The following is a 23,255-nucleotide window of genomic DNA, read 5'->3' on the forward strand; positions in this document are numbered from 1 at the left end:
GCGGGGGCTCGAACACACGTTCATTTGCAGTTGCTCTGACGTTTTACACCATTTAAGCTAAGATTTGATATCATTTTATGTAGCCATATACAGTACAAAATATTTGTTTACAAATTTATTTGTCAATAATATATTTTGCATCTCTCCGAGTGTGGGATGTCAGCATTAGGTAACTTGGAGACATCATCACCACTGTACTGGTGATGATCTGCCTATTAATTGTATTATTTACCCAGTAAGTACTGGAACTATCGTATTAGGACGCAATCCGCCTCGTAATGGCATGAAACTATGAAGTGACATGATCCACCTTTCTACAACAGGAGTTACTTATTCTATAGTGCCATGATCCACCCTCGTACGACTGGAGTTACTTATTCTATAGTGACATGATCCGCTTAGGACAGGAGCAACCTATAGTGACATGATCCTCCCTGACGTCTGAGGACCTCGGTGAAATAGCCACGTCAGTAGTCGTAAATTATTAGGGCCGTAATGCTTAACTTTACGTTAGTTTAGCCTTCAACTGGACGCTTGTTTGTTGATTGTGATGGTCTAACATCTATGTTATTTGTAATTAAATGCAAACAAGGATGTTTGGGTAGATGGAGTAACAACATGAACGATAACGATTGATTCACACACGCGCACGCAAGCATACACACACACACACACACACACACACACACACACACACTCACACACACACACACACACACACACACACACACACACACACACACACACACATACACACACACACACACACACATACACACACACACACACACACACACACACACATACACACACACACACACACACACACACACACACACACACACACACACACACACACACACACACACACATACACACACACACACGCGCACGCAAGCATACACACACACACACACACACACACACACACACACACACACACACACACATACACACACACACACACACACACACACACACACACACACACACACACACAAGAAACTGGAGAAGGTCCAGAGGTTTGCGACGAGGCTTGTCCCAGAGCTACGAGGGATGGGATATGAAGAGCGGCTGAAGGAACTGAACCTTACGACACTAGAGAAAAGAAGGGAGAGAGGAGATATGATAGGGACATATAAAATACTCAGGGGAATTGACAAAGTGGAAATAGATGAAATGTTCACACGTAATAATAACAGAACGAGGGGACATGGGTGGAAACTAGAAACTCAGATGAGTCACAGAGATGTTAGGAAGTTTTCTTTTAGCGTGAGAGTAGTAGAAAAATGGAATGCACTTCAGGAACAGGTTGTGGAAGCAAATACTATTCATACTTTTAAAACTAGGTATGATAGGGAAATGGGACAGGAGTCATTGCTGTAAACAACCGATAGCTAGAAAGGCGGGATCCAAGAGTCAATGCTCGATCCTGCAAGCACATATAGGTGAGTACATATAGGTGAGTACACACACACACACACACACACACACACACACACACACACACACACACACACACACACACACACACACACACACACACACACACACACACACACACACACACACACACAAACACACACACACACACACACACACACACACACACACACACACACACACACACACACACACACACACACACACATACACTCACCTGAACTTTATTATTCGTGTACATCACAACCAACATTCCATCATCCCATCCACGCAGTTTTAATTCTAATTTTTATCATCATTTCTCGTCATTCCCGACAGAAATTTTGGAGAATTTGTACCTTCGTCTAAGTAAAATTTCCATTAAAAAGACAAAGTACCAACTACTTATACTTGTCCAAGTGAATAAGAACAGTTCCTTCACTGCATCCTTATATCCAGCTTCTTGTCCTCATATCCCAGCTTCGTATCCTCATATCCCAGCTCCTTGTCCTCATATCCCAGCTCCTTGTCCTCATGTCTTTTCAAAGTGCCTTAACTTTCTCTCAATGATTACCTTACCTTACCTTTCCTTACCTTATATTTCACAAAAGTAGTTACTTTACCTTACATCCTGATAATTTCCGTACCGTTCCTCTCTTCCCCTGTTCCTTACTTTACCATTCTGCTTGTACTCACCTTTCCTTCAACACGTGAACACTGAAGTATTGACCCTCATTCACGCCAAGAAACTCGTATTGACCTTCAAACTGGCCCGCGTATTGTTTCTCAATATTTGCACCGTTCTAGTGACTAATAGTGTAAAGAAAACAACGAGTGAATTATCGCAATTTACCAATGTCGAGCAGGTGTAAATTTTCTAATGAATGGTCAGAAATGATATATGAATGGTCCAAGGCAGACAAATGAGTTTGGAGAGAGAAAGAGTGAGAGAGAGAGAGAGAGAGAGAGAGAGAGAGAGAGAGAGAGAGAGAGAGAGAGAGAGAGAGAGAGAGAGAGAGAGAGAGAGAGAGTGAACTATCAGGGAAATCGCCAAGTCATTACGAGTATGTAGCACTTGGAAGGGATCAGGATAAGGATTTGGGATGGGACGGGAGGAAAGGAATGGTGCCCAACCACCTGGATGGTCGGGGATTGAACGCCGACCTGCATGAAGCGAGACCGTCGCTCTACTGCCCAGCCACTTTCCACCTTCCCCCCACTGGTAGACAAAAAAACGGTTGAACCCGAAAAAATATTATTTTTCATTTAGCTATTTCGTTGTAGAGGCAAATGCGACTACATACAGCAATACCGAATTCAACTATCTCCTACGTTTGTCTTTATTGGGAATAAGTGCTACAATGGTGGCTTCCTGCTTGGCACCTGCAACGGGAATTACCAGAAGACCTTTAATAGTAACTATAATGACTACAATAAGCTTCTACATTTTGCTACAACGAAGCTACAATAGGCCCTATAACTTGCAACATGGAGAGCTACACTAGTTAGCAACATGATTCTTCATCTTTCTGCAACAAAAACCTACAAGAGACTCTAATTCCTTGCTACAAGAGAACTATGATAGGTCCTCGACGTGTTGTTATAACAGCAAGATACAACTGACTCCAAATTAAGCAACAACAGATTCTAAATATTGCTGCAACAAGGAGTCATTAGAGGCCTCTACATCTTGCTACGACAGGGAGCTACTTACCGGCAAGAGGGTCAGCGGTTGCAGAGGAAGCGTGAGACACCAGGAGCAACCCAAGTAGCAGTAGCGACGACACCACCACCACCCGCATCGACCACATCACGGAGACCCTGCTGGGATGGAGAAAGTAGCAGTCGTGTCAGCAGTAGCAGTATTTAGAACAGAAGCAGTGGTAGTAGTACTACCAATAGCAGTGCTAGTAATAGTAATTGCAATAGCATTATTAATTACGATAACAATAGCAGTAATAATGATTAATGAAAACAGCAATTATTTTAATAGCAATAGCAGCAGCAGCCACATTTATCAACAATAGCTGAAAGAGATTCATTATTAACAGAATAAAACCATTATTTGGCTTCATATTTATATTGTGTTAAAAAAAAGACCTTGAGGGCAAATATACAATATTGATCTTGGTATATGGAACATTAAACACAAATATATATTTTAATGACATTGTTTTCTTAGTATGGAATGACTCTTCTTGCAAATCTCATTATACTTTCACGTTTCCTTAAGTGGTTTTCGAGGCAGGAGGCTTCAAGTTGGGGCTGCATTATCTATTAATGGTCTCATGTAGGTAGTGAACAATATTTCCAGATGTCTTATGATGTTCTGCACTTCAGCGCATGCCGCTGACATTATCCTTTGTTTATGTCCCTCAGGAATGAACAAGGTTTTGAGTTATATCTTTTACTGCCGTTTTATCCATTTGAGGCAAGTAGTTTACCTGTTGTGTACCGTTATGCTGTCCTCTTGAGTTCTGTTCCCATTTCCAATTCCTCGAAGTTTACCTGTAGACTTGGTAGTTGTGGATCCCATAACCAATTTTCGGATCATCTCTTCCATCCATCGAGATATTTACCTATTTATTTTACGTAATTAATGGACTGTACATTAATGTACACTTTCTCAATTATAAATGTGCTACATATATGACTAAAGACTTTGATTTAACTACTTAATCCTCACTCTATTCCGTGTATATCTTTGCTTCATCCCGTGAGTTAATAACACTGGCTGCGAAAAATCTCGTAATTTATATTTAAATCTTTTTGTTCATCGTGGCTTTCATTGTAATTTCAAGTTGTTGTAAAGTCATAACAAAGGGGAGGGAAAGAAGGGAAGGGAGATGGAATAGATGAAAGTGGGGCAAGGCAAAAGTGATTAGCAAACAGAATGGAAAAGGTAAAATGGAAGGGGATGAGCTAGAAAAATAAAAGAGAGCGTAGTGCGAAAACGGGATGATGTGTTGGGGGAGAATAAGCACTGGAAGAGAAAATGCAACAGAGTATCTCAAGTTAATTCCTTCCACTCTTCCTTCACACGACTTGATAATGGTCCACGACGGACCGAAACGTCGTCGTGTCTTCCTCTCTGAGGTGTTGTTTGGTTGTCATACTTTATGTTGCCCCGCTGGAGCACTTGCAACTGTATCTTTTACTGATGCAACATTCTCTCTGAGCACATGAAGGCAAGAAAGAAGCTGCAGATGACTCTCTGAGCACTCTTCACACCATCCAACAGAAATATACCTCAACGGCCACCTTATCTATTATATCTACTGTTACATTAATGGCTACTAATATTTCTACTTCATTATCATCATGCATTCACTCATTTTTATTATGCCCTGAATTGTTAGAAGCAAGAGACATGTTATTATCAATATAGAACGCTAAATAACTTTGGTTATGCAGCACTTGGAAATGAATGTGACTGGATGTGGAACGGAGGGAAAGATCGGTGCCCAAACAGCTTGGATCACCGGGGATCGAGGCCGTCACGGTATTAAGAAGGAGGACTAGAGAACTTATTACAATCTTGAAGCTACCAGAGATCAAAATCCCGACTTATCTTAGTGAAGAAAACTACCATTCAAAAGATATTTACTTTACGGTAGTTTGAATATTTTACTTTAAGTATTGGTTATAATAGCAATCAACAGTCTCAACATAAAAACTCTCACGTGTGAGAGCTTCGACCTTGCAAGCGTGGGGTTCAGGGTTCGAGACCCATACAGCCCAGGTGAATGAAATGGGTCTCAATTTGCTTATTCAATAACTTTTTTCGTATATATTGTGTTTGTACCTTTATCAAAAGATTATTGTCTTCAGTGTTGATTATGTTCGTAATGAAACTCTTTCCTCTAAGTCTATTTTTCATTTATTTAGTTTCAAGTCGTTATTTTTCATTATTGATTGGTCTTGGATTTCAAAAAACTCCCCATTTGAGAGTTTATTAGAGGATTTCATTATTTTATAAGTTGAAAATAAGATCATTATTGGTTCTTTAACCCTGTCTATGTTAACGCAAATGTTGCGTCACTCTTCCCACTTTCTTTTAATTGTGAAACAACAGTTGCAGATAATTTTTACGATGAGTTATGATTTAAGTTTTGTAAGGAGTTGATATAGTTTCTGGAGTTTCTCGAAAAATTGTGCCTATGTAGCTTTTGTGTCTTAGTCACAGCTAGAGAGCACTTTTGTGTATTTGAGTTCGTTACATAATTCATCGTGAAGGTTCATGTTATCTTAGAAAATAGTTTTACAAATGTTTTGTATTCATGTTAAAAAATATTGCATACAAAGTTAATTATTCAACGTTTCTCTACGTAGAAACATATTTCCTATTCCTCTGACGAAAGCTCTGAAATGTTTAAATGCCTCAGAATATCTACAGAGTCCACAAGACTCAGATATAATCATTTTGCAGAATTTTGAGGCATCAACATGGATCATAAATAAATGACAAGTGCTGGACCTTGGGGAACCCTGGTGACTTAATTCAGCATCTTGTTAGCTTCGCTATTCAACACTACTCGCTGTTTTCTGATGACCTGCCAATAGTGAATCTGTGAATCTTCTATGATGTGCCAAATAATCTTTCCTAACACATGACGGTGTGGGGAGAAAGAGAGAGAGAGAGAAATAAAAGTTAAATAGAAAGGTGAGAAAAGGAAAAGCTAGGAAAAGAAGATCGTGGATAAATGTCAGGGCGAGGAGATAGAGAAGGGGAAGTGGAACACTAGAGACAGAGGGGGAGAGAAAGACAGAAGAGGGGAGGAATCAAAAACTTCATAATCTGGAAATAATGACGTAATTGCACCCTTAAAAAGATGTACACGAGTTCCATCTACTAATTGTAATGCCTGGCTGTATATGTCACGTGAGCTCTACAAGGCTCTGTAATGTCTTGCCAAGAGGGAGGGAAGGATAGAGGGAGGTAGGGAGGGAGTCAGTGAGGAAAGAAGGGATTGAGGTGGGAGAAATTGGGACTGGTAAGAGGTAAGGGAGTTCTGAGACGCTACGAAATATGTGAAGACTAATCATAAGGAAGAGTTGCAATGAGGATAGAGGGAGGGAAGCGTGTAAGAGGGAGAAGGGAAGGATAAAGTAACAAGCCACAGAGCAGAAACAGAAATGACCTCTTTGGAGGAAGGCAGGGGTGACCTTAACAATCCCGGGTCAGGCTAGGGGGTCTCTATCTCGGGAAAATACCTGGTTTCTACGATATATATACAAAAAAAGAGTTCTGCTCTCAGTGATCGTGGCGTTCTCAGTGGCGTGCGTTCTGTCTGTAGTGACCTAAAATTGATTTTGTTTGCAGTGATCTGTTCTTCAATGTTCCGATATTTTTATTACTTCCGGGTCACATAGAGACATGACGTATACCCTCGTAGTCGCACACACACTTCACAACTTTGAATGACGATAGACACAGAGGAGATATGATCATAAACATACATAGTAAAGTAGACAAAGACAGCATTTTTTAGATGAGAGTGGGCGCAAGTGGGAACTGGAAACGCAAATGAGTAAGGAAATACTGTCGTAACAGATACCACAAGGTTAGTCCTGCATTAAAATCTATACCTCTCTTCCTATAGTTACTAATAGATATAAGAGATAAGCACAAATAGATTACAGTAAGGTGAAAACTAATAGATAAGGACACACACACACACACACACACATATCTAGTCAAGGATAAGACTAAACTGGAAAAGGTTCAAAGGTTTGCCACCAGACTAGTACCCGAGCTGAGAGGTATGAGCTACGAGGAGAGACTACGGGAATTAAACCTCACTTCGCTGGAAGACAGAAGAGTTAGGGGGGACATGATCACCACATTCAAGATTCTGAAGGGAATTGATAGGGTAAATAAAGACAGTCTATTTAACACAAGGGGAACACGCACAAGGGGACACAGGTGGAAACTGAGCGCCCAAATGAGCCACAGAGATATTAGAAAGAACTTTTTTAGTGTCAGAGTGGTTGTCAAATGGAATGCATTAGGGGGTGATGTGGTGGAGGCTGACTCCATACACAGTTTCAAGTGTAGATATGACAGAGCCCGATAGGCTCAGGAATCTGTACACCTGTTGATTGACAGTTGAGAGGCGGGACCAAAGAGCCAGAGCTCAACCCCCGCAAACACAACTAGGTGAGTACACACACACACACACACACACACACACACACACACACACACACACACACACACACACACACACACACACACACACACACACATACACACACACAATACACACATACACACACAAATTTCTCAAGATATTCCACATCCAAGCTCATAAACCTTGTGATTAAAAAACTAAATATATTACACAAGGAAAGTGTAGAGAAGAACGGAGGAGGTAAAGAGAATTATGAGGCAAGCAGATGGAGAGAGAGCTCTCTCTCTCTCTCTCTCTCTCTCTCTCTCTCTCTCTCTCTCTCTCTCTCTCTCTCTCTCTCTCTCTCTCTCTCTCTCTCTCTCAATGTTTTTCCTCTAAATTTGCCACTTTCTCACTATATTAAATTTTCTTCGTTTCAACTAAGCTTATTATTTGTTAATAATATTGATGTTCCTAATGAACCAGTAATTTGTGTTGTTACCTCATATCTGCTCATCTGACGTTTTATCTTTGAGAAGTTGATTAGTTTACACATGGAATAAGCTTCGTTTAGTGCTAACAACTCTTTTAGTTATTGGATGAAGCTGGAGTATCTGATGGACGGTTGACTTCATCTCTACTGCCCTCCCTCACCTCTCTCCCTTTCTTTCTTCTAACATTATCTCCCTTTCCCTCACTTTACTCTCCGGGTCTCTGAGACTTGCCAGTGTCTCCAAGGAGCCGTCTTCTTTCTCGTGGCAGTTCAAAGCTTCAATTTCTCGCTGTTTAGAATGGATGTGGCGGCGTCGTTGTGACAGAGGTGCGCGTGTGTGTGTGTGTGTGTGTGTGTGTGTGTGTGTGTGTGTGTGTGTGTGTGTGTGTGTGTGTGTGTGTGTGTGTGTGCGTGTACTGATCTAATTGTGCTTGTGAGGGTTTAACGTCGGTTCCTTGGTCCCGGCTCTCAATTGTCAATCAACTGGTGTACAGATTCCTGAGTCAATTGGGTTGTCATATCTACATTTGAAACTGTGTATGGGGGAGAGGGATGGGGAAGGAAGGGGGGTGTACTAACCTAGATGTGCTTTCATGGTCAGGCAAGGCTCCTAGCCCCGCCTTCTGAACTTTCTTAGATTTTTTCTAACGTCTTTGTGACTCATTTGCGTCTGTTGTTCCCATCCACGACCCCATCCACAACCCCATCTACGACTCCCATTGTTCTGCTGCTCGATGCAGAAATCCAGAGCTGTTCCCCCCATTCAGAACAAAACCTAGAACATTAGCCCCCATATCTTCACCAAAACTACAAAACACCACAAGTGCTTGTTCCTACACCACAAATCACCAAAACAGCAACCTTGATAAAACATTCATTCTATATAAACACAGAGCCCCCCAACTATACGAACACACACACATTGCATCACTGTTCTGTATATCTCCCACCCCCACCCCTCCCCCACTCCCCTCCCTGGTAAACACGCTACATACTCTACAGCTGTAAAAATGGATCTTTTCCGCGACCGAAGCAGCAGTTTCTCTCAATTTCAGCGCAAGTGGGGCCCACATGAGGGATAACTGGGGTGGGGTGTTTGGCCGGCCACTGCAAGAAGCGAACAATGGCTCGTAACAACGCCTCTTGGAAAAAGTTTTGGCTGAGAGGAACGTGAGAGAGAGAGAGGGGGAGGGAGGTCGGTATGAGACTAAAATGGTGTGATAGTGAAGTGTAGGTGATAGTGGAGTGTGGGTGATAGTGAAGTGTGGGTGATAGTGGAATGTGAGTGATAGTGGAGTGTGGGTGATAGTGGAGTGTGGATCATACTGGTGCAGGGCCTCAGGAAAATCATGTCCAGTGTACATTTTGTTATCTTAGTTGCTCTCACAATCATTACCTTGCAATCAGTGGATTTAAAATCTAGCATCCACACGTCAGATCTTTCTTTCATTACATGCAAGACATTCTGCAGTTTCTTGCAGTTCTCCTTCTATATATATATATATATATATATATATATATATATATATATATATATATATATATATATATATATATATATATATATATATATATATATATATAAAAATATATATATATATATATATATATATAAATATATATATATATATATATATATATATATATATATATATATATATATTAATTATTAGTATCTAAATAACTATCAAGACCAGTGTTCAAAAAACTCGTGTACATTATTATGGAAACAGTCACTGTCAGATAGTGTTGGAATGCGGAAATTTGCGTTTGTTTTTGTGTTTATATGTACTGTGTGCTTCTGTACATTTTGTACACTATTGCACGAAATTAGATTATATTTTGCATGGATGTACATGTCCTCCAGAAGGATATAGGCAGAAACTATTTTTGCTGCCGACCTTAGGTTTAGGAGCTGCTCGATGACATCAAATTACAAAGAAACTTGGGCTCTGAGAGAATCCCCTGGGACAGAAATGCCAAGATATCATTGAAATCCTCAGGATATTAGAGTAACTCTACTTGATAATGGTCCTAGGACGGACCGAAACGTCGTCGTCTCCTTAATTTCTAGTGTGTGGTTTGGTCAACATTTTTCAGCCACGATATTGTGACTCTTCAACTGCCTAGCTCGTGAGAAAGTCAGGCAATAAGCAGTGAAGGTCCTCGTTGGATACCATTTTTAATCCAGACACTGGACAGGTAATGATGGTGTACCTTGAGGACTCTCACTCAAGCGTCACAAGGGTGAGGAGGAGTGTGGATATTTGTAAAGGTCGCAAGTGGTGTGGATTATGAATGAAGCGCCTCCCAGGTAACAAAGGAGCATTGTAGGAGCATACGAAGAGAACGAGAAGTAGGCACTCACACTGCACTCACCTGTCAGAGAAATGTCAGACACAACCTTTTTTAGCGCTGTAGTTTTCAATAAGTGGAAATGACTAAATTAAGAAGTGGTCGTAATGTATTTTTTAATGTAAATACAGCATGAAGGGTACGGGTAATAAAGTCACTTTATTAAGCTAAGTGTGTTCAGAAAGTGAAACAAACACTTCATGTGAGCACATCAGGGTGAACACCCAAACACTCGCCCACACATTCGAGTGTGTGCGAATGTTTGTATAATACACGTGTGCTTTAGATATGTATCAGCTTCCCTGCACTCACAAACAGTCAGAGCACCAAGGTGCCGGGAGAGGATCACCTCCGACACAATGAAGCCTCCTCATCCATCTTTCACACGAGAAAATATTGCCCTGAACTGTGACACGAGACAATGGCACCTTGGAGACGCGGTGAGCGCGCTTGAGGGAAGGGCAGAGAGGCCAGACAGTGAGGAGAGAATGAGGGTGAGGGAGTGAGCGATAGAAAGACATAAAGTCAGGTAATCAGAAAAATAAACAAGACAGACGAGCAGGACGGAGAAGGTGATGGAGAAAATATGGGTTAGAGACATGGAAAACTATTGTTATGGGAGAGAGAGAGAGAGAGAGAGAGAGAGAGAGAGAGAGAGAGAGAGAGAGAGAGAGAGAGAGAGGACAATATTAAAGGAAGCGAAGAGTAAGAATAGGAAAGAGAGAAAGTGTTGGGTAGAAAAAGCTAGGAAACCCCTTCCACATCTTCCTTCCTACAAATTCTCCCTCACGTCTCCTATCTTCTCCCCTTCCTTCAGCGTAATATATTTTGTTTTTAAATCACAAGGTTTATGAGCTTACATGCAAAAGGTAGCTAGCAATTTGATCGTGTGTGTGTGTGTGTGTGTGTGTGTGTGTGTGTGTGTGTGTGTGTGTGTGTGTGTGTGTGTGTGTGTGTGTGTGTGTGTGTGTGTGCTCGCACTCACCTCCTCGTAATCGCCAAGCGGTGCTTGCGGAGGTTGAGTTTCGGCTCTGTGGTCCCGCCTCTCAACTGCCAACTTACTGGTGTATAGGTTTCTGATCCATTAGGGCTCTATCGTATCTACATTTATATTGCGTCTGTCTCCACCATCTCACTTCTTAGTGCATACCATTTGTTCACTTTGTTCACTATAACACTGAACAAGTTCTTTCTAATATCACTGGCTCATTTCGATAGTTTTTATTTAATTTAAGTTTCCCGCAGTGTCCCTTTCAACTTTATCTATCCTGTCTATTCCTCTAAGAATTTTGAGGTGATAATAATTGCTCACCTATTTCTTTTCGCTTCCAGTGACGTGTGGTTTAATTCCAAAAGTCTTCTCTCTCTCTCTCTCTCTCTCTCTCTCTCTCTCTCTCTCTCTCTCTCTCTCTCTCTCTCTCTCTCTCTCTCTTTCTCTCTCTCTCTCTCTCTCTCTCTCTCTCTCTCTCTCTCTCTCTCTCTCTCTGTATATATATATATATATATATATATATATATATATATATATATATATATATATATATATATATATATATATATATATATATATATATATATATATAAAATCTTATTTTTGAGATACAGACAGAGACAGACAAACAGTCAAACAGACAAACAGACAAACAGACAACAGACAAACAGACAAACAGAAAGACAGACAAACAGACAAACAGACAAACAGACAAACAGAGGTCAGCTCGTATAACTCGACCACAGACATGATGAAATAAACACGAAATCAAAACAATAATTATCTGTCGCCTTTTAACTCATTTAATGATGACATTAATTTGGTGTCGTCGTATCCAACATTATGGACCTTGTTCCAAACATGACAGAAAACGGCTCGCTTGTTAATTACCAAACCGGACGTCTCTCCTAATCACATATCCGGTTCTCGTGATTGTATACGGCTTCATCTGATTAAACTGTGTCCAGTAATGGCATGTGAGGGAGAATTAGTTCACTCCAGTCCTATTACTCCTCACAATCGTCCTGATAGTATATATGGTTTTATGTAATTTGCGGGAGCATTTGAAGATGTTATAGATGGAATTTTTTTTTTTGAGTGCTCACTATATTATTTCTTTTCATACATAGTTTATTCTGTTATCCGTACTTTCTAGAGCAATCCATAATGTTATTCAGTCTGTTATTCGTACTCTCTAGATCAAGCTTTTATTTATGTCATTGCTGTTCATCTATAACCAGGGGTTAAATTAGGTTTTTTCATCTTTGACGGAGCGTCTGTGAAAGTCATCATAATAAATCCACTTTAAAATCTTTTTCCTCTGCATCTATCCAGTGTAAAATTTACAAGGATAAAATCTTCAGCTCACAAAGTTCTTTTAATAATCGTACAAATAAATCCAGTTTCCCATTCAGAGTATTCTAATACTTTACCTCTTGAATTGTCTGATAAGAAAGAATCCCCCTTCTCAACCACTGAAGGTCAGTCGTACGTCTTACAGAGAAGAAGGTATCGGGAGAAAGGTCTGTCGCCGTGTTTTCTCTCGTCTGTTTAATCGCCTGTCACATAAATGATTGGAGACTGAAGAGTGATCCAGTTGTTAGTGACACAGCTTCCCTTCTCTCCCTATCAAAACAATTCACTCTGGGCATCTTCATCGCCAATAATTTTCTACACTCAAGATCGCTATCCAGCTGTGTAGTAATTGAAAGAATTTTTTGTAGTTTTATGTAAATGGTAAATTTGTTATTTCATGTTTCTTATATATGGTCGTAATGGCTTGCCACTTTCTTATTTCATCTTTTGTGTACCATACGTATAGGTAAACCTTTTCATATGCAAACAATAGTATTTCCATCTCCCCATCTTCAGTATTTACTCACCTCTTTCAGGCAAGGCCATAATTAAAGTCAATGTTCTTGGCACGTATATATAACAAACAAGTCAGCATTGTTTTTTTTTATATGCCGCGGGTTACAAGGGAAATGTGTTAGTCATTTCTCAGGTGAATATCGCAGTTGAAAAATTCACTCAGTACAAGATCAGAAGCTGAACCCATCTCAGCAATGCCCCATGTGTCATTTTAAATCTCCCAAGACTCGTTCCCCCTGGCTCGTCTTATTGATGCCTCCTTGATGCCTCCTTGCAGAATTGTTCAAGCTCTTATCATAGCACGTCCAACCTAAGGCAAAACGCCTTAATAAATGCTTTGCTTCGACAATTTTGAAGAAAAAATTGTCATTACGAAAAAGACACTTTTTGTCTGGTGCTAACCCTGATCTTCCGTAAAACGCTGAACGAGAAATTATTCATACTGTTTATTTGTAAATTTAGATGATGAAAAGAGTAAGTGATGAGTGTGTGTTTGTGTGTGCGTGTTTACTGTGTGTTTGTATATAACATTTATGTTTGCAGGATCGAGTTGTTAGCTCGTGGACACCAGGTATGTGTTCAGCGAATCCCGAACGCTGTCCACATGTCCACATGATCGTTGGTGTGTCTGTTTGTGTGTGTGTGTGTGTGTGTGTGTGTGTGTGTGTGTGTGTGTGTGTGTGTGTGTGTGTAACATGGAACAATGCACATGTATACAAGGAAACCAAACACAAACTGCACCATTGTTCATTAACATAGTTACAAAAAGCAATCGAGCACTTCTATCATGCTACCATCATAACATACACATGTCCTTAAAACTTGAAGTTAGCAAGTTCCATTCAAAATTCAGAAGACATATTTTTTTGGTGGCATTCAAACCACCTCAAGAACAAGTTGGGAGACCTAATTAAAACTTCAGATCTTGACTCGGATGGTTTTCTCCTCACGTGTTGAGGGGGGTCACGAGCTCTCAGACCTACCCTTAAACCCTTGGGTGAAACGCTCATCTCAATGTTGCATCATATTAAGACTAAACCACACACCAGAAATATGAGGAGACGACAACGTTTCTGTCCGACGACGTTTCTGGATCATTATCAAGTCGAGTGACGACTTGATAATGGTCCACGACGGACCGAAACGTCGTCGTCTTCTCATTTTCTCGTGTGTGGGGTTTAATCTTCATATATTAAGCCAAGTTATTGTGACTCATCGTTTGTGTCATATTAATTTCGCTGCCATCTTAAGGAGGAGACTTCAGGCTTCCACTTAAATGAAAAGAACACAGATATCTATCTCTACCAAGTGTGAAACAAAACCTTAGCTGAAGCGAAAGATAAAGGACGGGAACAATTATCAACAGAATTAGAGGATCAGCCGTCAAAATAGCAATTAAAGCTGCATTTCAATACTGTAATCTTCACATGACAGACAATCCATTAATCTCAGTGACTCTAGGCTTGCCTGTCTGTCTGTCTGAAGCGAGAATAATAACGAAAGGCAGAGAGTGAGAGTCACAGTACCGAGCAGGCGATGAGTTACAATAACGTGGCTGAAGTATGTTGACCAGACCACACACTAGAAGATGAAGGGACGACGACGTTTCGGTCCGTCCTGGACCATTCTCAAATCGACTTGAGAATGGTCCAGGACGGACCGAAACGTCGTCGTCCCTTCAACTTCTAGTGTGTGGTCTGGTCAACAGTCACAGTACGAACTCGGTGGGTTACAATCAAAGCCCATGTGGACGTGGGAGAGTAGAGGTAGTTAAACATGAGACACCATCAAGGTCCGCGTTATCGGAATGATCCACTTCAATCCTCCCCCCCCCCATCCACCATCTATAACCTACAACCTATACCCTAAAACCCCCATCCGCCCGTACCCTAATTCCGAGACCAGGCCCCAAGGGATTCATTTTATCTCGTTCGTTTCCCCTCGGTGTCAAGGCCTCCCAGCGAGTCGATATTCAAGAGGGCAGACATAAATATAACTCGCCTCTGCCCTTCGCGCTGCATCTGCTTCTGCTACTTCTGCTGCTCCTGCATTTCTTCCTGCTGTTACTGATGGTTTAACATCTATTTCTTCTGCTACTAGACTGCTTGTGAGCCTACTAGTATTGTTTTCGTTAAAATATATTATATCCTATTTTTTCTTCAATTTTCTCCTTGTAAAGAAAATATTGTTATCAAAGTTTGTGTGGGAATTTTTTATAGACACCAGTTATAGATTTCGCTAGTTTTGAGGTTTGATTTTTTTATAGTCAGGTTGACATTTCCGGCAAAGGTGAAGGCGCCAGTGATTACCGAATGGCTAATATTACAGATATATAATATTGGTAGCCGGTTATACTGGCGGTGTTTCTTGAGGGTTTTATTGTCAACGTTTATCTTCGTTACTCGTTGTTTAATCTTTTTTGATGATTGTGAGTTTCGCTGAATCTCGGTCCCACTCCCCTTATCTCTATATATATATTTGTTACTTTTTTACACAGGTTTGAATATAAAATATAAGTTAACAACTTCTGACTTGATCGCATGCTTAGAGGTTTCAATTCATATAATTCACTGGAGAACGACCGTATTTATTGCTAGGTGAACAGGTGCACTAGGTAAGGAAACGCTGCGAAACTGTTTCTGATCCGATAGCGATTTACCCTGGGACTTATGGCTGTGAATCGAAGAAGTTGAACACTCTCTCTCTCTCTCTCTCTCTCTCTCTCTCTCTCTCTCTCTCTCTCTCTCTCTCTCTCTCTCTCTCTCTCTCTCTCTCTCTCTCTCTCTCTCTCTTCTCTCTCTCTCTCTCTCCCATCCATAAATCTTGACTCCCACCGTCGCTACCCTCCATGATCAGCTCTCACCCGGACACTCCTCACAGCTTTATGAAGGCTAAAAACTCCTGAAAACTTTGGGAATTTATGATAAAGTGAGAGACTCGATGAAAGAAGGAAGGGTAGGAGGCAGGTAAAGGAAAAGAATTCTGTGAGTGAACAGGCATAGACTACCGAGAAAGAAGGGAAAGGAGGGGGGGAAAGCCAGGTATAATGAAGGAAGAGAGTGGGAGAGAGAGAGAGAGAGAGAGAGAGAGAGAGAGAGAGAGAGAGAGAGAGAGAGAGAGAGAGAGAGAGAGAGAGAGAGAGAGAAGAGGGGGGAAAGCATGGTGGGAGGCAGCGAACTAGATGCATGAAGAGTGACTAACATGGTTCTTTATGGTTACAACAGCGGTTTTGGGCTGGGTGACAGTGCGACATAGAACATATTGTTCTAACGTCATATGGACCAAGGAACTTCCTTATGGTGCTTGCTGTTGACAGACCAGCCTAGACTCATGGGGCTCAATTTGCTAATCGATTAAATGCACAGCCAAACTTAGATTTCTCCTCCAACATCACAGGCTTACCTGCTGATGCAACTGAACGACAATACACATCACATTGATCATTCTATCCACCATCCTGCTGCCTTATAGAGCTTCCAATAGTCAAATATATTGGCATTTTCATTTTCCTGTCTATTAAACATACACAGCAAGTAGGTGGGACACAATGAGCTGAACCTCACTTTCTTGTAATGACTAACTGGTAAGCACAAACAGGGAAGCAATGCAATACGAGCACAACATCCAGTTCAACAAACATTACTACTGCCATAACCACCACTACCTCCTTCAACATCGCCATTATGACCCCAACCTAACCTTACCATCATGTCTACCACTACCACCACACCACTACTATCACCACCACACCACCACCACCACAACCACCACCACCACCACCACCACACTACACAACCACCACACCACCACCACCACCACACCACCAGAGGGGGCTTGGCAGCCAGTTAAGTGAGCACTGCGGGTGTGGTGGTGAAGCCCGAGCTTAGCTACCCACCACAGCTACACAGGGCAGCTAAAGTTATGCAGGAGGGGATGCTCCGCTGCTCATCCATAAAACTGGCTCCCAGCCCCTCCGCTGCGGCATTTTTCCTTTTGTAGGTGGAGGGAGGGAGGGGGGAGAGGGGATGTGGAGGAGGAGAGGGAGAGGGGGAGCTGCTTTGACCCCTTCTCACATCCCCCTTCACATCTCCATCCTGCTCCTTTTTACCCACTGATAACTATTGCTTCCCCCATCTCTTATATATCATTTTATATATCCCCCTTCTTTTTTATATCATTTCACATTATTCCTTCTCCGGTCCCTCATAATTCCTTCCTTTTCTACTTCCATCCCGTTATTTACTCATCCTTCCAACCACTCATAACACACACACAAGAAAACCACATATATACACACACACAGAGAGGAGCAGGCTGCAGAGAACTCTATTCATAATTTCACATGTATGCGTATTACAAAATTAGGTCAGGAGTCATTGCATTAGACAACCAATTCTATTTCTTTCTTTATTATGCATCCCATACCCATCCCGTAGGCGGTGGTGTAAAGGATTACAGAGGCACATAATCGGTTCAGGAACTGAACCCTCTAGTTCGTTTATCTCAGAAAATAACAGTTTTTGACGCTAGTTACACAATTATTAATGTTATGTATAAATGTACACATACTCATACATACATGTACACATATATATATATATATATATATATATATATATATATATATATATATATATATATATATATATATATATATATATATATATATATATATATATATACACATATACACACAATTCAATAATCTTTTGTATCAAAAGTGATTCAACAAGAGGCTCACAACAGTCACTATACAAGGCACTTTACATCTATAGTGAGTCACACAGTTACTAGTCTTGCTGCACACCCACCCAACTGGGCGGCAGCTTTACAGTCATGTGCATGCATTACCTACAGTAAGCAAATTTTGGATACTTCGCTAAGATTTTGGGCAGCACATCATTATCAATGAAGTACTTACACATTTCTTGGACACCATTAATGGTGTTATCTCTAAATTCCATGATTTTTTTTACATTCTATTATATAATGACGCAAACTAGAATTAGACAACCGGTAGCTGTAATGACTGGCTCAAAGGAAGCTGTATTGTGTGAACAAAATTATATATCATTTCTTATTATATTATATTATTATATGTTATTATATTTTATAATTATTCTTCCGTTAGTCTTCTATAACTGTTTTTTTTCCCCATGCACATTGTTCCCGGGGAAGAAACTAATTGTAACTACCTGTAACTACCCTTAAATATCCCCGTCCACCAAGGGGCACCCAGCAGTAATTCTTGCCTTCCGCTAAATGATGTAAATTGTAACCCAAAATTTTGTGATAATTTTTTTGATTGTTAAACCATATTATTTTTGATGCATGCGACTCATTTTCCCCTGTCTCTCACTCCCGCCTTGTTCTTTCTTATCATCTTATTTACGTTTGCTTTCTCTATTTCCCCTTTTCTCTTGCATCACTTCTCTCCCCTCTCCCAAATCCTGGACAAAGAGAATTCTACTCTGCTTTCGTAACTCAACCTCACTAATTTGCTGTTAAAACCAAAGGAACAGAGAGATGGATGGGAGAGTGAGTGAAAAAAGTGCAGGCGTACAGAGAGAGAGAGACAGACAGATATATTAAAAAATAAACGCATATGCAAACACATAACACACACACACACACACACACACACACACATATATATATATATATATATATATATATATATATATATATATATATATATATATATATATATATATATATATATATATATATATATATATATTTATATATATATATATATATGTCGTACCTAGTAGCCAGAACTCACTTCTCAGCCTACTATGCAAGGCCCGATTTGCCTAATAAGCCAAGTTTTTATGAATTAATTGTTTTTCGACTACCTAACCTACCTAACCTAACCTAACCTAACTTTTTCAGCTACATAACCCAACCTAACCTATAGAGATAGGTTAGGTTAGGTTAGGTAGGGTTGGTTAGGTTCGGTCATATATCTACGTTAATTTTAACTCCAATTAAAAAAAAAATGACCTCATACATAATGAAATGGGTAGCTTTAACATTTCATAAGAAAAAAATTTGAAAAAATATATTAATTCAGGAAAACTTGGCTTATTAGGCAAATCGGGCCTTGAATAGTAGGCCAAAAAGAGAGTTCTGGCTACTAGGTACGACATATATATATATATATATATATATATATATATATATATATATACATATATATATATATATATATATATAAACGCACCAGATCGCTGGTGATCTCAGAAACGCAGATCTCTGGATAAAGGAAAGTCCGATAAATCATTAAGCTATACCTGAAAAAGTGCGGGCTAGGGGAAAATAGAGCTGTGAGAGGGCTAGTCGATTGGGGACGGTGACCTTGTAAGGAAGGATTGGATGGGGAGGTAACAGGGTTAGGAAAGGGCTAGAATAGGGGAACGGTTAGAGTGCCAGGGTAAGGGGAAACGGTGAGAAGGACAGACGAGGACAGACAGTGGCCTGGTTAGGCTCGATGGGACGGTGAGAGTTTGATTTAAAGAAGTTCGGTGCGAGAAGAATTAAGGAACAGGAGAAGAATAGAACACATAAACGAAGAAAGCGAGGGAGATAGACAGAACGGGGAGAGGAAAGATGAGAGAGAGAGAGGGGGAGGGTTAACTGAGCTAAGATTTTCAATTTCGTAGTATCGTCTTTCGCAGAAAAAAAAGCACCGTGCAAATTCCGATAAAAGCAATTCCGCACATGTAAATTTTCCAGTATTGGCAGTCGGTCTTCCGTGTCAAACACAAAGCCACTTTTCGGGATGAATAACACCCCGAGGGAGGGTAAGTGGAAAGGGTGAAGAGGGGGGATGGTGAAGGGAAGGGAAGCGCCAAGGGATGAGAGGGGAGAGGAATGATGAGGGACTAAAGGGAAGGACACCAGAGAGAAAGAGAGGAAGAGCAAAATAAAAAAATTGAAGATGAGGAAAAAGTGTGAATGTGTAAGTGACAACGATGAATTTGAAACGTGATTGGTTATCTTTTTTCCATTGTGGAGATTACGATAGCTGTCGATCATGGCAGTTTATTCAGAGATTGGTTGCCATCTTCCTTTGTGGCTATCTTGAGGTTATCTTGAGATGATTTCGGGGCTTTAGTGTCCCCGCGGCCCGGTCCTCGACCAGGCCTCCACCCGCAGGAAGCAGCCCGTGACAGCTGACTAACACCCAGGTTCCTATTTTACTGCTAGGTAACAGGGGCATAGGGTGAAAGAAACTCTGCCCATTGTTTCTCGCCGGCGCCCGGGATCGAACCCGGGACCACAGGATCATAAGTCCAGTGTGCTGTCCGCTCGGCCAACCGGCTCCTCCTTGTGGGGGGGGGGGATACGATCGCTGACAATAGTGGCAATTTATACTGATTTGTTATCTGACATTCTTCATCGATATTACGATAGCTGTCAGTGATGACAACTTGTAACGAGACAATATATTTGTCTTTCTTCGTGAGGGTTACGATAGCTATCAATCGTAACAGGTTATGAAAGGGTGGACTCTCTCTCTCTGCCTTCCTTTGCGATATCTAAAGTGTTAGATATCTAAAGTGTTGGATATCTAAGTGGTTACTTGATACTGCCTTCGTCTCCTGCCGTTAACTGTTTCATCTTCCACCTTCCACTCTGTTCATTTTTCTCTCTTCACACCCTATTCCTTCTCGTTCTTTGTCGTTCAAGAATACAGATCCTACGACTTGTATCCCTACCTGTCTGTGTGTGCTTGCTTTCTCTCGCTTGACTTTTTTCTCTGTCTCTCAGTCGCTCTTCCTCTTTACAATATACGGTTATATATATGTTTGCCTTTCTGTGTGTGTGTCTTTTGTTTCAATAAATGTCTATATGTTCGTATTCGTTAATGTCTATCTGTCATTCCCTCCGTTTCTTTTGATAGCACTCTCTCTCTCTCTGTCTCTCTCTCTGTCTCTCTCTCTCTCTCTCTCTCTCTCTCTCTCTCTCTCTCTCTCTCTCTCTCTCTCTCTCTCTCTCTCTCTCTCTCTCTCTCTCTCTCTCTCTCTCTCTCTCTCTCGTGCACCTCTGACTTTAAGTGCAAGAATCATGTTATTCTTTCATCACCCGCCGTACTCCCAGCTGGTTTGTCTCCCACGCCGCCATCGGTAGCGTAATAACTCTTGATTGTTTTCGTCAGTGGGCATAGTACTGTTCGTATAGGCGTGTGGCACTAGGCCCCCTAGGCGTGGCACTGTGATCATAGGCACCATGTCCAGTGCTATAGCAGGGATTCCGTGGGCGTTGCAGTGATGGCGTACGTTGCAATGGCAGGATTTACCAACAGTGTTCGCTTCCTGGTGTCCTGTCAGTCTTCACGGTATTCGGAGAGTGTTTCTTTGTGTGATAATATTCCCGGTGCCCGGACAGTGTTTCGAGGCGGTGTTCGGAGAGTGTTCGGATTGTGTCGTAATCCCAGGACAGTCTTTCCGCTGTCCTACCGACTTTCACCGTGTAATGATCCCTAATGTGGCGTAGTTCATCCTCTCGATCGGCCACAGCGTACACTATGCAAAGATCTAATCCAACCTAACCTAACCTATCCTAACCTAACGCAACCCAACCCAACCCAACCTAACCTAACCTAACCTAACCTAACCCAACCCAACCCAACCTAACCTAACCCAACCTAACCCAACCTAACCTAACCTAACCAACCCAACCTAACCTAGCTTAACCTAACCAGATACGTAAAAACCCAAGCAACCCACTGACTCTACCTTATTTATGCATTGAAAACGTGGATACATCTGAGCGTCTACTTCCCATGAAACTTTGTAATTTGTACGTTGGGGGACTGTAACGTACCAAATGAGGCGCACTAGTTAAGAGGACGGCTACGAGGTCCCCTCTGGTCGAGCTTTCTGTTGCGATTTCCTCACTTACGATACCTCGGTTGCGATCCCTCAGCGCGTGAGTGGTGTATATGTATGAGGATACCCGCGTCGAGCGCAGGTATTCGGGCCCCCCGTTCGTGCCCCGGCCGCGTCAAGACGAGTCACGTGACCTGGATAATAGCCCTTAATGATTCATAATTCCCAGGTCAAACAACTCACCAACACGTTAATCGACTATTATACGGTTCTTACCAATTTTCTGAATACAAATATATTCCAATTTTTTTTTTAAATTGAAGTTCGTAAAAGTTTTAATTTCTCATTATAATTTTTGTATAATATCAGCGAAATAAATCAGCTTTAATTAAGTTAGTTTTTAACTAATTTAAGGCTATATAATGAAGGCAAATGTTTTTTTTTTGTCATCAAAATATTCGACAATTTTATGGATCAAATTTTCAAGAAGCTCGTTACTTTATTTTACTATAATCTACTTTATTAAGATTCGTATTTACTATTTAGAGAAGTAAAATCGTCGGCTAGTGACGAGGAGATTAATAATTTTTTTATTATTTATCTTATAATTATTTGAAGAAATAGAGTATCGTTACGTGAGCCTGTTCGATTATTCGTATTATTTGAATTACAATTTTTAATAAAAAACTCATATAAAGTCAATAATACTATTTAATTATTATTATTATTATTATTATTATTATTATTATTATTATTATTATTATTTCAAACAACAATGCTAATAGTGATGAAACCATAATACTAATGGTTTTTGCAAGAGGATTTGCGGGAAAGTTGTTTGTAAAATATTTACAATACCAAAACACATCCATTTACACAACTGTTAATATCTTAAATAAGTGTTTTGTTTCAGTAAACAATAACATACAACACATGTGAACAATAACAAATAACACATGTGAACAATAACACATAACACATGGCACCTCAGGCTACTTAGTCGAGGCAGCATAGTAAGCAATAGAAAATTACTTACCACTTGAATGAATAATGAAGAACAGTCACTCCCTGAACTTGTAAAGGGAGATTAATTTAAAAGTCCACATTCTCCAAAGACTAAGAAAATATAGACATTTAAAAAGGATCATCAGCGGCGTGTGAAACTGGCGAAT

General features: G+C 40.6%; 1 protein-coding gene across 4 annotated transcripts in view; it reads right to left on the reverse strand.

Moving 5' to 3' along the window:
* The window catches only part of LOC123760767 (opioid-binding protein/cell adhesion molecule homolog), a 230,214-nt gene that overhangs the window by 103,848 nt on the left and 103,111 nt on the right, over positions 1–23,255 (reverse strand). For 3 of the 4 annotated variants that reach the window (XM_069328234.1, XM_069328232.1, XM_069328231.1), the window contains exon 2: positions 3,137–3,246. In XM_069328234.1, coding sequence (XP_069184335.1) covers positions 3,137–3,246 — 110 coding nt within the window. The remainder of the gene's footprint in view (positions 1–3,136; positions 3,247–23,255) is intronic. The other variant, XM_069328233.1, reaches the window with a different exon arrangement.

Source organism: Procambarus clarkii, chromosome 21, assembly GCF_040958095.1.
Source record: "Procambarus clarkii isolate CNS0578487 chromosome 21, FALCON_Pclarkii_2.0, whole genome shotgun sequence".
In the NCBI taxonomy this organism is placed as follows: domain Eukaryota; kingdom Metazoa; phylum Arthropoda; class Malacostraca; order Decapoda; family Cambaridae; genus Procambarus; species Procambarus clarkii.